This window comes from Podarcis gaigeae, assembly GCF_964106915.1.
Source record: "Podarcis gaigeae genome assembly, chromosome: 1".
NCBI classification, from domain to species: Eukaryota; Metazoa; Chordata; class Lepidosauria; order Squamata; family Lacertidae; genus Podarcis; species Podarcis gaigeae.
In genome coordinates, this window is record NC_139678.1 from 114,135,682 (window position 1) to 114,148,156 (window position 12,475).

Consider the following 12,475-nt stretch of genomic DNA (forward strand, 5'->3'; position numbering starts at 1 on the left):
TAGCTTGGGATCTTTTTCGTTTCTCACTTGCCCTTCTCTGCTGTCGTTTCTCCTCTTAAAAGTTGGCTCTTTGTTGCCTTTTCCTACCCAGACCACGTCGTCCCTCCTTCTTTTATAAGAAGATTGAAAGAAACCTTTGGCATGCAGGGCTCCTCGGTTGTTTTGGAGTGCAAAGTTGCCGGCTCCCTTCCTATTTCAGTCACTTGGTTTTATGGAGGAAATGAAATTTTCCCAGGGGACAAATACGAAACCGGCTTTTCAGATAATGTCTGTGCTTTGAAGGTGAATGCTCTGGACTCGTCTGATACAGGTCCCTACACCTGTGCTGCCCAGAATGTAGCTGGTTCTGATGAATGCAGTGCCTTTTTGACAGTGCAAGGTCAGTAAAGGATAGACAAGGCATCCGTTGCAAATCTTTCCCGTGCGTGTTTATCTTGCTTTCTTGACAACCTGTTTTACACAGATGTTAGCTACCTGGCACATTTGCGTTAACTTTTTAAATGTTGTGTGTAATTCTAGAACCACCCTCTTTTGCAAAGACGCCAGACCCGCTGGAGGTTTTACCTGGAATGAGTGTAACGTTCAGGAGTCTGATTAGGGGAACTCCTCCATTCAAAGTGAACTGGTTTAAGGGGAGTAGAGAACTGGTGCCAGGGAAAACGTGCAACATCACCTTGGCAGATTCATCTGCGGAGCTGGAATTGTTCGAAGTGGGACCACTCCAGACCGGAGATTACACCTGCCTTGCCACAAACGATGCTGGCAGTGCTTCTTGCACCACACATCTTTTTGTAAAAGGTTTGTCCAAATGCTATTATTATGGCATGTACACATGTTAAGTGTGCGTGCACGTCTGTGTGATATACACACACCCATAGAGCAGTTCTTGGTTTAACCACTTCTTTCATATGGCTTTATCTTAGAGCCTGCTGTGTTTGTGAAGAAGCTGAGCGATTTCAGCGTAGAACATGGGAAATCCATAATTCTAGAAAGCACATTCAGCGGAACTCCTCCACTCGCAGTAACGTGGAAGAAGAACGGCTTGAACATCACACAGTCTCCAAAATGCAATATAACCACCACAGAAAAATCAGGCATTCTGGAAATTCTTAATAGTTCTACAGAAGATGAAGGAGAATATATCTGTGAAGTTGCAAATGATGCTGGGGAGGATGTATGTCACGCCCTGGTATCAATCATAGGTGTGTTGCTGTCTTAATAGTTGGTTAACCATTCTTGTACTAATTGCCATCTTCTGATGTGCTTAGATTGACTGTGGGTATTGACTATGATTATTTCTGCTGCAGAACCACCTCATTTTATTAAGCACTTGGATCACTTGGAGGTGACCATCGGAGAGCCTGCAACTTTACAGTGCCAAGTGGCTGGAACACCAGAAATTAAAGTGTCATGGTACAAAGGAGATACCAAACTAAGATCTACACAGGCTTATAAAATGCACTTCAAGAACAATGTGGCTTCACTCGCTTTCAGCCGGGTAGAGAACGCTGACATTGGCGAATATACCTGCAAAGCAGAAAACAGCGTTGGGTTTGCTACTTCAATGACAACAATCACCATCAAAGGTGATGGCTCTTTTTAAAATAATTGACCCTTGTCATATTACACACAACGTTTGTGTGTAATATGCTGAAGTGTGTGACCCACTTGAATCACAGGCATGGTGACGGGGCTCTCAGCATGTCCACAAGCTGCTTTGCTGAGCTGTAAGAAGACTGAGATATCTCTGAGCTCTTCCTGTGTATCTGTGCAGCCTTTATTCCTTTCTCCAAACCCTGCAAATTACTGAACTTGCATGAGTTCGAAAGGGATGACTGGATAAGGGTATGGGAGGCACACACAGACCTCCTATTCCCTGTGTGTGCCTATATGGGTGGGGGGCATGAGAGCTTAGGAACAGAGAACATGGCTCTATTTTTATTGGAATTCTCCACATGTGCAGGGCATACTGGCCCAGGTATTCTTTTTAGTCTTCTTGCATGGCCAGTTATCATACCCTGTAATTTATTTATTTTTTGCAGATGTTAAACTTCCTCCTTCATTCACAAGAAAACTGAAAGACGTGCAGGAGACTCTTGGTTCTCCTATAGCCTTTGACTGCCGCATTGTTGGCTCTGAGCCACTTGAAGTGTCTTGGTCGAAGGATGGGGTGCAGCTGAGAGATGACGACAACATTCAAACCACCTTCTTAAGCAATATAGCGACGCTTCAGATCTTGCAAACCTCCATGGCTCACGCTGGCCAGTACACTTGCACAGCTCACAATGCCCTTGGGACTGCTTCTTCCAGTGCCAAGCTCCTACTCACAGGTTTGTAAACAACTAAGTCCGAAGTTGTTGCATGCTGGTTCAGTTTTAAAGAGCGAGAACAAGTCACAGGGCCGTAACAACAGACTAAGAGTTTGCTGTTTGAAGGGAAGGCAATACGTCCTGCCATGCCTTTTCACTTTTTTATTTTCTTTCTTTTCCTTAGAACACCTGAAACCACCATTCTTTGATGTGAAGCCTTTGCCCCTTGACGTTGCTCTTGGGGAAAGTGGTTCTTTCAAGTGTCATGTCACAGGTTCAGTGCCAATGAAAGTCAGCTGGGCAAAAGATAACCGTGAGATCCGCCCTGGTGGCAATTACAAGATTACACTGGTAGAAAACACTGCCACACTGACCATTCTTAAAGTAGGCAAAGGTGATGGTGGACTGTATACTTGTTATGCAAGCAACAGTGCTGGGAAGGATTCTTGTGGCGCTCAGCTGAGTTTCAAAGGTAATTTGATGGAAAGTGCTGTCATTTCTTCTTCTTCTTCTTCTTCTTCTTCTTCTTCTTCTTCTTCTTCTTCTTCTTCTTCTTCTTCTTCTTCTCCCCCCCCCCCCCATTTTGTAAAAATAAAGACATGTTTGAATCTTCCAGCTAAAATGGGCACAAGTGGGTGGCATTCTGTATCTAGAGTAGCAGCTGATAAAAATCTTCTTGAAGTTATTTTCTTGAGCATATTAATACCACACCGGGGTTTTCGTTTATTGCTTACAAGCCTGTTTAAAATTAGCAGCCTGTGGAAATTTATTAGGCCGTAAACAGGCTGAACATAGAGTCTCCTTTTAATATGTGACACTTGAGTTGTGGTATCATGTTTTCCACTGAAGTGCGATTAAGCTGGGAAATCTGTGGTCCAGAATAAGAAAAAAAACTTGGCGTTTATTCGTGTGATAAGAAAATACAGTGTTGTATCCAGTCTTCTCTCTCCATTGATAGAAGGCTCCTGGATCCACTGGAGGCTTCCATCAGTGGAACAGGGAGGGAGGTGACGTCAAGCAATTCTCCCTCCCCACAGTCCACAACCTCTCATACCACCTTTCACTATGTTTCAAAGGATCCCCCAACCCTCTGGAACACTTTTGATGGGTGCCTGGGGCTGCTGATGGGAGGGGAAATTGCAAACATTTCCTTCTCATTCTTCCAATGGAATCTTCCACTCAATCAGTCCAGTGGAGGGACACCACTGGATTGCAACCCATGCAGCCGTTATTTAAACGGGCAAGAGTGTTATGAGCTTCCATAACTTTAACTGGACATAGACAAGCTTTAGGGAAAACTTTAGGCCGGATCTGAAATCATATTACATAGAGAAATCAGCCTTCAGATATTGCACGTTTAGAAGGAATCTGAGTGGCTATTGATGTAAACAGGCCTGCTGAGTTGTTTCTATCAAGGCCCTAGGCATTGTATGAATAGCAGAGATTCAATACATGGAGCTTTCCCCAGCATGATAATGCAACAATAGGGGAAGCTTTACCTGCTGAATACCCTCCTAATGCACAGTTGTCAAATGCACAAAATCACTGCTCACCTGCCTAATCTCAGAATACTAGGCTAGATTTAGAAGTAAGCCCCATTCCGCAGAGAATGTGTATGGAAGGCATGTTCAGCCAGGTCCACTGCATTTCCCTAGCCTGGTACAGTGCAGTAGTGATGGTAGATGTCAGTTCCTGGCTGTCTCCATGCATACTAGGAGGAACACAAGGAAGGAAGAGGAGCAAAATGTTGCTGGGGTAGTGAGCAATATTGACAGCCTCCTTCTTAAAGTTGGAAGGGAGGCTCAAGCAAATAGATCACAGTGTGGGTTACTAACTATGGATAAATTTGCAACGGTATGTGCACAAGAGTTCTGCTGGATCAGATCAAAAGGTTCTCTAGTCCAGCATCATCTTTTCCACAGTGGCCAATCAGATATCTCTGGGAATTCCATAAACAGGAGATGAGGGCAATAGCTCTCCCACTGTTTCCCTCCAGCCATTTCTATTTGGAGGCTTGCTGCCTCTGATCTGATCCTGGAGGTAGCCTACAGCCATCATGACTTCCATCCATTGAGGGCCTAATCCTCTGTGGTTATATTTATCAGTTGTATTTCTCCTTTTTTGTCTTAGTGTAGTGTTGCATATAATGGAGATAATTTAAATTTTACAAGGAGGGGCTGATAGAATCCCCTGTGCTTCCATGTGTTCTTCTCCAGTCTTTTTATCATACCACCACCATGAAATATACTTCTGAGGCAGATGTGGTTTGAACTGTTCTTGAGTGCTCTATGGCTTGACTTGTAAGGGATCAGTTTGCCTCCGTAGATTGACTGTAAACTCTTTGCCAATACACTTTGATGGCTAATATAGATGACACACATTTCTGAGATCTTGCAAAATTAACACAAGCAATTTTATGTATTCATTTCCTTTCCTTGTTGTTTTTTAATAGAGCCACCGAGGTTTATTAAGAAGTTAGACTCCTCCAGAGTTGTGAAAGAGCACGATTCGACTAGATTTGAATGCAGAATAGGTGGCTCTCCAGAAATTAACATTGTGTGGTACAAGGGTGAAACTCAAATTCATCCCAGTGACAAATTCAGCATGTCATTCATCGATTCTGTGGCAGTCATTGAAATGCACGGTCTGAGTGTTGAAGACAGTGGAGACTACACTTGCGAAGCCCAAAATGCAGCGGGTAGTGCGAACAGCAGTACTTCACTGAAAGTGAAAGGTCAGAACCTGCTCTTCCTTTGCTTTCTCTACCCTTCCTGTTGTAGAAGGTTGCTAGGGCTTGTCGTCTCCTACTAAGCAAGCCAATATCGGTTTCCATTAAAGGCCACTAGTAGGCCCCTTTATTTGGAATGGGAAATTTCCTTTGCATGTCTCTTCTCTCCCATTTCCTTGCAATCCTTCATTCTTAATGGTGTGCTCTCTGTTCTTTCAAACGTTGCTCCTTTGCATTTAACAGAAATCCAAACCTCCTCTTTTGTAGCTCCTCCTGTTTTCCGCAAGAAACCGCGGCCAGTAGAGACTCTGAAAGGTTTTGATGTTCACCTTGAATGTGAGCTTCAAGGCACTCCTCCCTTCCATGTTTCATGGTACAAAGATAAAAGAGAAATAAGAAGCAGCAAAAAGTACAAGATTTTGTCTGAGAATTACCTTGCTAGTATTCACATTCTCAACGTTGATGCGGCAGACATTGGGGAATATCACTGTAAAGCTGTCAATGATGTGGGAAGTGACACTTGCATCTGCTCTGTGATGCTGAAAGGTTGGTAAAAGACTTTCCATTGCCATGTTTCCCCCGGCCGCTCCAGGTTTTTAAAATCTTACTCTCTTTTCCATCACTTACATATTTTCCACCTCTTGATCAGGACCCCCAAGGTTTGTGAAGAAACTTAATGATACCACTGCCGTTGTTGGGGATCCAGCAGAACTGCAAGCAACGGTAGAAGGATCTGAGCCGATTTCTGTTGTTTGGATGAAAGACAAAGGTGAAATCATCAGAGAAAGTGAAAATGTCTGGATGTCATATTCCGATAAAGTTGCCATCCTTCAGGTTGTAAATGCAGAACCAAGCAACACTGGGAAATATACCTGCCAGATTAAAAACGATGCCGGAAGTCAGGAGTGTTTTGCTACTTTATCAGTTCTAGGTTGGTATAGAGTAAAAACAACAACAACACAAAAGCATGCTGAAGAATAAATATTTTAACATATTAACATTTTATTTACAAATGTGACTCGCTTTGCATCTTATTCCAGAGCCAGCATCTATAGTGGAGAAACCAGGACCAATGAAAGTCACAACTGGAGATTCTTGTACTTTGGAGTGTACAGTAGCTGGGACACCAGAGCTGACTGCTCGGTGGTTCAAGAACGGACATGAGCTCTCTTCCGACCACAAATACAAAATCACTTTCTTCAACAAAGTAGCTGGGCTTAAGATTCTGAATACAGGAGTAGAGGACAGTGGAGAATATACGTTTGAGGTGAAAAACAATGTAGGCCAAAGCAGTTGCAAAGCATCAGTCCAGGTTTCAGGTTAGTTGAATGACTTGGGAATATCCCATCTGCGTCTTGATATATGGACTTATCTAATTCAGTGATTTCATATACTGCTTAACCACTGAAATTTCCAAGTGCTGTATGATCAAACCAGACAGCAGATAAAATAAATTTAAGTGAATGATTAAAGATGGAAAGCTTCCTTAAAATGCCTACTGAAATAAGAAGGTCTTCAAAAAGTGCCTGATGTTGAACAGAGAGCGGGCTGCTCTAATGTTGGCTAGGAGAGAGTTCCACATAATTGGGTCCACAATACTGGATGTGGAGACAAGGAGAAGCCATGGACATGCCTCTAAAATGAAGAGAGTGCCTGTCTGCTTTCAAGATCCATCTCAAACTTCTTATGCCAATAAATAGTTTAATTATTGTTAAGCCCTTGGGAATCTATTACTTTTTTTAACTAAATAAAAAAGCTTGTGAAGACAAGCCATAACGTTTCTACCTTTCCTTTGTGCTCCACAGATCGCATTATACCACCTTCATTCACAAAGAAGCTGAAGGAAACACATGGGCTCTTGGGTTCATCTGCTGTACTTGAGTGCAAAGTAATTGGGTCACCTCCCATTTCTGTCTTTTGGTTCCATGACGGAGAAGAGATCACTAGTGGAGAAAAGTATCAAGCAACTCTTACAGATAATACTTGTTCTCTAAGAGTGAATGCTGTTCAAGAGTCAGATGCTGGAAATTACATTTGCACAGCAACTAATGTAGCTGGATCTGATGAATGTGATGCATATTTCATTGTCAGAGGTAAATACTGAAACTTGGATAGATAATGAAAACAGGATATCAGTTTTAAAAAAACAAAACAAAACCCTGTTCCTTATATTCTTTATATCTTTTGTAAATGCAGCTGCTTGCCTTTCAACCATAACTATGTTTTATTAACCTCTTTTTACGTATGTCTAGAACCTCCATCTTTTGTGAAGAAACCAGAACCTCTGCAAGTTTTATCTGGGGCAAATATAACTTTCACAAGTATCATTAAAGGAAGCCTTCCCCTTGATGTGAAATGGTTTAGGGGTAGCGTTGAACTATCCCCAGGACATAGATGTAACATCTCTCTGGAAGAATCAGTGGCTGAACTGGAGCTGTTTGATGTACTCCCAGCCCAAAGTGGAGACTATACTTGCATTGTTAGTAACGAAGCTGGCAAAATCTCTTGCACAACCCAACTCTTTGTAAAAGGTTTGTTCTTTGTTTCGGCTTCCTTTGTTTACACTGGAACAAAATCCCAAATCTCAGACAATTATCTTAAACGTTTGCTCTCATGTCATTTCTGATAGAACCAGCGAAATTTGTGAAGAAACTGAATGACTTCAATGTTGAGAAAGGAAAACAATTAATCCTGGAATGTACATACACTGGGACACCTCCTATTGCAGTGTCCTGGAGGAAAAATGCTATAAATATAGCACAGTCAGAAAAACACAGTATCACCACTACTGAAACATCTGCCATACTTGAGATCTCTAGTAGCAAACTGGACGATGCTGGGCTGTATTCTTGCCATATAGAAAATGACTCGGGACAAGATAATTCACAGTCTACGGTCTCAATACTAGGTTTGTAGATTGTTTTAAAAGTGACCGCCCTTTTTCATTAACTTTATGGTTGTTGTGACATGTGGAAGGGTGTGACTGGTTTTGTAACTGAGTCTGTGTGCTTATTCTCTAGAACCACCTTATTTTGTCAGAAGCCTGGAACCTACTCAGGTGACAGTAGGGGATTCTGCATCATTGCAGTGCCAAATTGCGGGCACACCAGAAATCACTGTGTCGTGGTACAAAGGAGACACCAAACTGAGAGCAACTGCTACCTCTAAAATGCACTTTAAAAACCAAGTTGCCACGCTGGTGTTCACTCAGCTGGGTAGCAACGATGGTGGAGAGTATGTTTGCAAAGCAGAAAATAGTATTGGAGAAGCTTCCTGTTCAGCACTACTCACTGTTCAAGGTGAATATGGCAATATGCTTTTGTCCCACTTTTGCAGTGCTGTGGTGCAAGAGTGTCTCTCCAGGTTATCAATGAGGGGGTAACACACTGGAGAAGCATGGCATGGCAGGTAATAATGACTGCTCCCTGCATAAAACGGGGGACGCCCTTTGCGTGGACGTGCACGGCTCCTGGATCTGGAGCGGCTCCATTAGCATAGGCTTGGCTTTGCTTTCCCTCAGGTGGGATACCTGGAGGTCTCCGCCTACCCCAGTCAGTTGTCCAATCCCACCTGGGGGAAGCATTGCCAAGGAGATCAGGCCACGTAGGGGAGGGATTACCTGCCCACACAATAATATGGAATAATGTGTGGACAGTTTAAATCCATCACTATTGCACTATTATTGCATCGATGGCATGGTGCAGAATATATCTGCCAAAGATCCCCATGTTTCTACCTGTTCTTTATTCCTCAACAGCAAGTTTCCATAGATTTAATATAAACTAGTTATGATGCTTCACTATAGAACCATCTGTGCCATGGACCTGACTAGAACTTCTCTATGCCGTAACTTCATTCCTGCCCACAGGATTCAATCTTTCTGTTCTTGCTAATGGTGAATAATTAAACATCGGCTAATCTTTAAAAACGAAATCCATCTTCTATGCCATTCACTGTTTATCAGAAATGTTTGGGGGAAAAGACAATGACTCCCGTTCAACTTTAGCAGCCAGTTAAGCTAATTCTCATTGATTTCAATGGGATTTAGGCATCACTGCCTCTAGCTAGATTGGGGACATATGTTGCTACAAATGTGCATACTATTTACCTCTATGAAAAAATCTTAAGCAATGGAAATATAGTACAACAACTGAAACATTTGGTCAACAACACTCCAATGTACAATATTTGTTCCCTTGCAGAGCTTAAACTTCCTCCTTCATTTTCCCGAAAATTAAGAGATATTCACGAAACTGTTGGATTACCAATTACATTTGATTGTGGCATTACTGGTTCTGAACCCATTGAAGTAACCTGGTATAAAGATGGCGCACAAATAAGAGATGGCTATAATGTGCAAACGTCATACTTAAACAACGTTGCAACTCTGCAGATCTCGCAAACTGACATGAGTCTTGCTGGACAATATACTTGCACAGCTTCCAATGCTATTGGAACTGCTTCTTCTAGTGCCAAACTCATCCTTACAGGTTTGTCAAGTGTCAAATGTACTTTTCTTTGATGTCATCAATGGGATGTTTCCCCACTTACGTGCCTATCCTAAATGATGAATATGCTGTGACTTGGGCCTCTTCCTGCAATTACCATGTGTTTCTTTCTTAACAAAGTAACTCATCTGGATTAACATGTGCAAAGTTACACCTTATTTTTACTTCTTCCAATCTTTAGAAGGGAAGACTCCTCCGTTCTTTGACATCCCAATTGCACCTGTTGACGCCGTTGCTGGTGATGGTGCTGACTTTGAATGCCACATTTCTGGAACACGCCCAATAAAGGTTACTTGGTCAAAGGATAACCGAGAACTGAGAACTGGAGGGAACTACCAGATCAGCTATGTGGAAAATATAGCCCATTTGACAATTCTGAAAGTTGGCAAAGGGGATTCTGGAAAATATACGTGTCATGCTAGCAACGAAGTTGGAAAGGACTCTTGCACAGCTCAACTTAATATTAAAGGTACTGGGTGCTTAATCTGTACCAGCTTCCATTATATCATATTGGCTTCTCTCTAAAGAACAGTGAACAGATTTTCACATGTGGGAAGGGTTTTGTTTTTGTTTACTTCTCCCTGCATCTTCCAAAAAGTCACATTTGAATTTCAGAGGATGACCTGTAATAGTGTGTTATGCAGTGCAGGAAGTGGCTGTAACTGGCATTGGAATCAACAAACTCTGGAGACCCCTCATATGAGTGCCTTCCACTCGCCTAGGAGGTCTCAGAGTTCAAGCTACAATGACAAAGTGATGCTTTGGAAAACATCACAACATCTGTATTTTGACAAGACATACTGGAGGAAACTGAAAATACGCATTGAAGAGTGTTTGGGTGGTAGTCTGTGGCATGTGAGCGGATTTCCATTTGTCCATTGGGACTTCCCCTTCCTCTCCTTCCCCATGCAGTCCCATGAACTCCCACAAATATGTTCTTGGGGTGCACTCAATCCTCTGGAGCAGATTTGTGGGAGCACTTGGTCTTCGGGGGAAACTGAGAAGAATGGGAAGTCTCATCATGCAAGTGCAAGTTTGTTCTGCTGGATGTGAGCCACTGACAGTAAACGGGGAAATCCAGGAGAATAGAAGACAGTTGTTTGGAGGGTGACAAAGATTTTTCTTCCTTTCTGACAGAACGACAGACTCCACCTTCCTTCACCAAAAAGCTGTCAGAAACTGTAGAAGAGACAGAAGGGAACACATTTAAACTTGAGGGCCGTGTTTCTGGCTCCCAGCCTTTGACAGTTGCCTGGTACAAGAATAACCAGGAGATTTATGAAAGCCCTAATTGCGAAATATCATTCAAGAACAACACTCTTCTCCTTGAAATTAAGAATTCAGGACAAGCTGATGCAGGTTTATATACCTGCAAAGTGTCCAATGAGGCTGGGAGTGCACTCTGTACTTCTTCTGTGGTTATTAAAGGTCAGTTGACAGCCTCCATGGTATTTAACTTTCTTCTTAAGCTGATAAGCTTTTGGTGTTTTCTGATTGTCTAATTGCGCTAGAATACTCATTAATTGCAATTACTTTTCTACGTTGGGTGATGAAATCCAGTCCCACGTTATTTATTCATAGGACTTGCAGGAGTTAAACTGTAAGACTAGGAAAATAGTAGGCAATTCTTCTGAAGCTGTTCATTACTTGACATTTCTCTTATTTAAAATGTTCTGCTGTTTAGTAAACTCTTTAATAATGCCGCTTTATGCATGCTTGAAGAGGCAAAAATAGTTTGAAAAAGACATCTTCCAGATGTTTTTCTGTAAATGCTAAGCCTTCTGAAAAAGTTATATTATCTTTTCATCGCTTTTTTATATAAATAATTAGTGCTCATACTTATTGTTAACAGTGCATAAAAATTTCATCCATTAAAAAAATGTTTTGCAAATAAATCCATTAAAGACTGCTTCAAAAGTTAGAAAGTGTTTAATGCTTCCCAACACTTGAAGATATAGCTGCATTTGTGAGAGTCTGGTCAGATAAGCAATATATTGAGTGCCTGCTTTTTCTTACATGGAACTGCTATCCATGTAAGGACTCTTTGAAATGCTTTCCCCCCTTAACAATATCACATTAAAGGCATCAAAGGTGAAGGATTGCAACCAATTGTGTAATATATTGTTCCAACCTTTCTGGCTTGTACATCTTTGGTAGCTTGGTGTGAAATCATCAAATTTTGGGCTGTTAACATAAAAGGCGATAATGCATATTTTGCAGCTAATTCAATGCTTTCATATTCCTTTCTCTTTGCAAAATAGCACATAGCTTTATGTGCTACCTTAACGTATGCATACTTCACACCTCCATTCTTTTTGTACTACTTCTACCATATAAATACTGTACTAGGAAAATGGAATGGATTCATCAGCATCTGCTGCATAATCTTATTCAAACCCAGATCTGTATCTTGTTATGGAAGAGAAATTATTACTTAACATCTTTTCTTCTCTTGCTTCATTATTTTGTCCCTTCGAATGGCATTACAGAGCCCAAAAAACCACCAGTATTTGATCAACCTCTTAAACCGGCAACAATAGAAGAAGGTAAAATCTTGCAGCTCAGTTGCCATGTCAAGGGATCGCAGCCCATCAGAATCCAGTGGCTAAAAGCTGGGAAAGAGCTAAGATCATCTGATAAATGCAGCTTGAGCTTTGCTAATGGATCCGCTGTTTTGGAAGTCCAGGCAGTTACTAAGACTGATTCTGGCGAGTATATATGCAAAGCTTCAAATGCAGCTGGGACTGATTCTTGCAAGTCAAAAGTGACAATTAAAGGTACAGTGAAACTGAATGCTTAGGTGATGAAACAGTAACTCAAAATTCCGGTACCAGTCTATTCAGTACAGTGGTACCTCAGGTTAAGTACTTAATTCGTTCCAGAGGTCCGTTCTTAACCTGAAACTGTTCTTAACCTGAAGCACCACTTTA

General features: G+C 41.8%; 1 protein-coding gene across 2 annotated transcripts in view; it reads left to right on the forward strand.

Annotated features, from left to right (window-relative positions):
• The window catches only part of LOC310826909 (titin-like), a 288,837-nt gene that overhangs the window by 101,758 nt on the left and 174,604 nt on the right, over positions 1-12,475 (forward strand). For both annotated transcript variants that reach the window (XM_083702293.1, XM_083702294.1), the window contains 18 exons: positions 92-379; positions 520-798; positions 924-1,202; positions 1,308-1,586; positions 2,043-2,330; positions 2,494-2,781; positions 4,762-5,043; positions 5,305-5,583; positions 5,687-5,968; positions 6,078-6,356; positions 6,843-7,130; positions 7,290-7,568; positions 7,667-7,945; positions 8,058-8,336; positions 9,240-9,527; positions 9,727-10,014; positions 10,683-10,973; positions 12,035-12,322. In XM_083702293.1, coding sequence (XP_083558419.1) covers positions 92-379; positions 520-798; positions 924-1,202; positions 1,308-1,586; positions 2,043-2,330; positions 2,494-2,781; positions 4,762-5,043; positions 5,305-5,583; positions 5,687-5,968; positions 6,078-6,356; positions 6,843-7,130; positions 7,290-7,568; positions 7,667-7,945; positions 8,058-8,336; positions 9,240-9,527; positions 9,727-10,014; positions 10,683-10,973; positions 12,035-12,322 — 5,103 coding nt within the window. The remainder of the gene's footprint in view (positions 1-91; positions 380-519; positions 799-923; positions 1,203-1,307; positions 1,587-2,042; positions 2,331-2,493; positions 2,782-4,761; positions 5,044-5,304; positions 5,584-5,686; positions 5,969-6,077; positions 6,357-6,842; positions 7,131-7,289; positions 7,569-7,666; positions 7,946-8,057; positions 8,337-9,239; positions 9,528-9,726; positions 10,015-10,682; positions 10,974-12,034; positions 12,323-12,475) is intronic.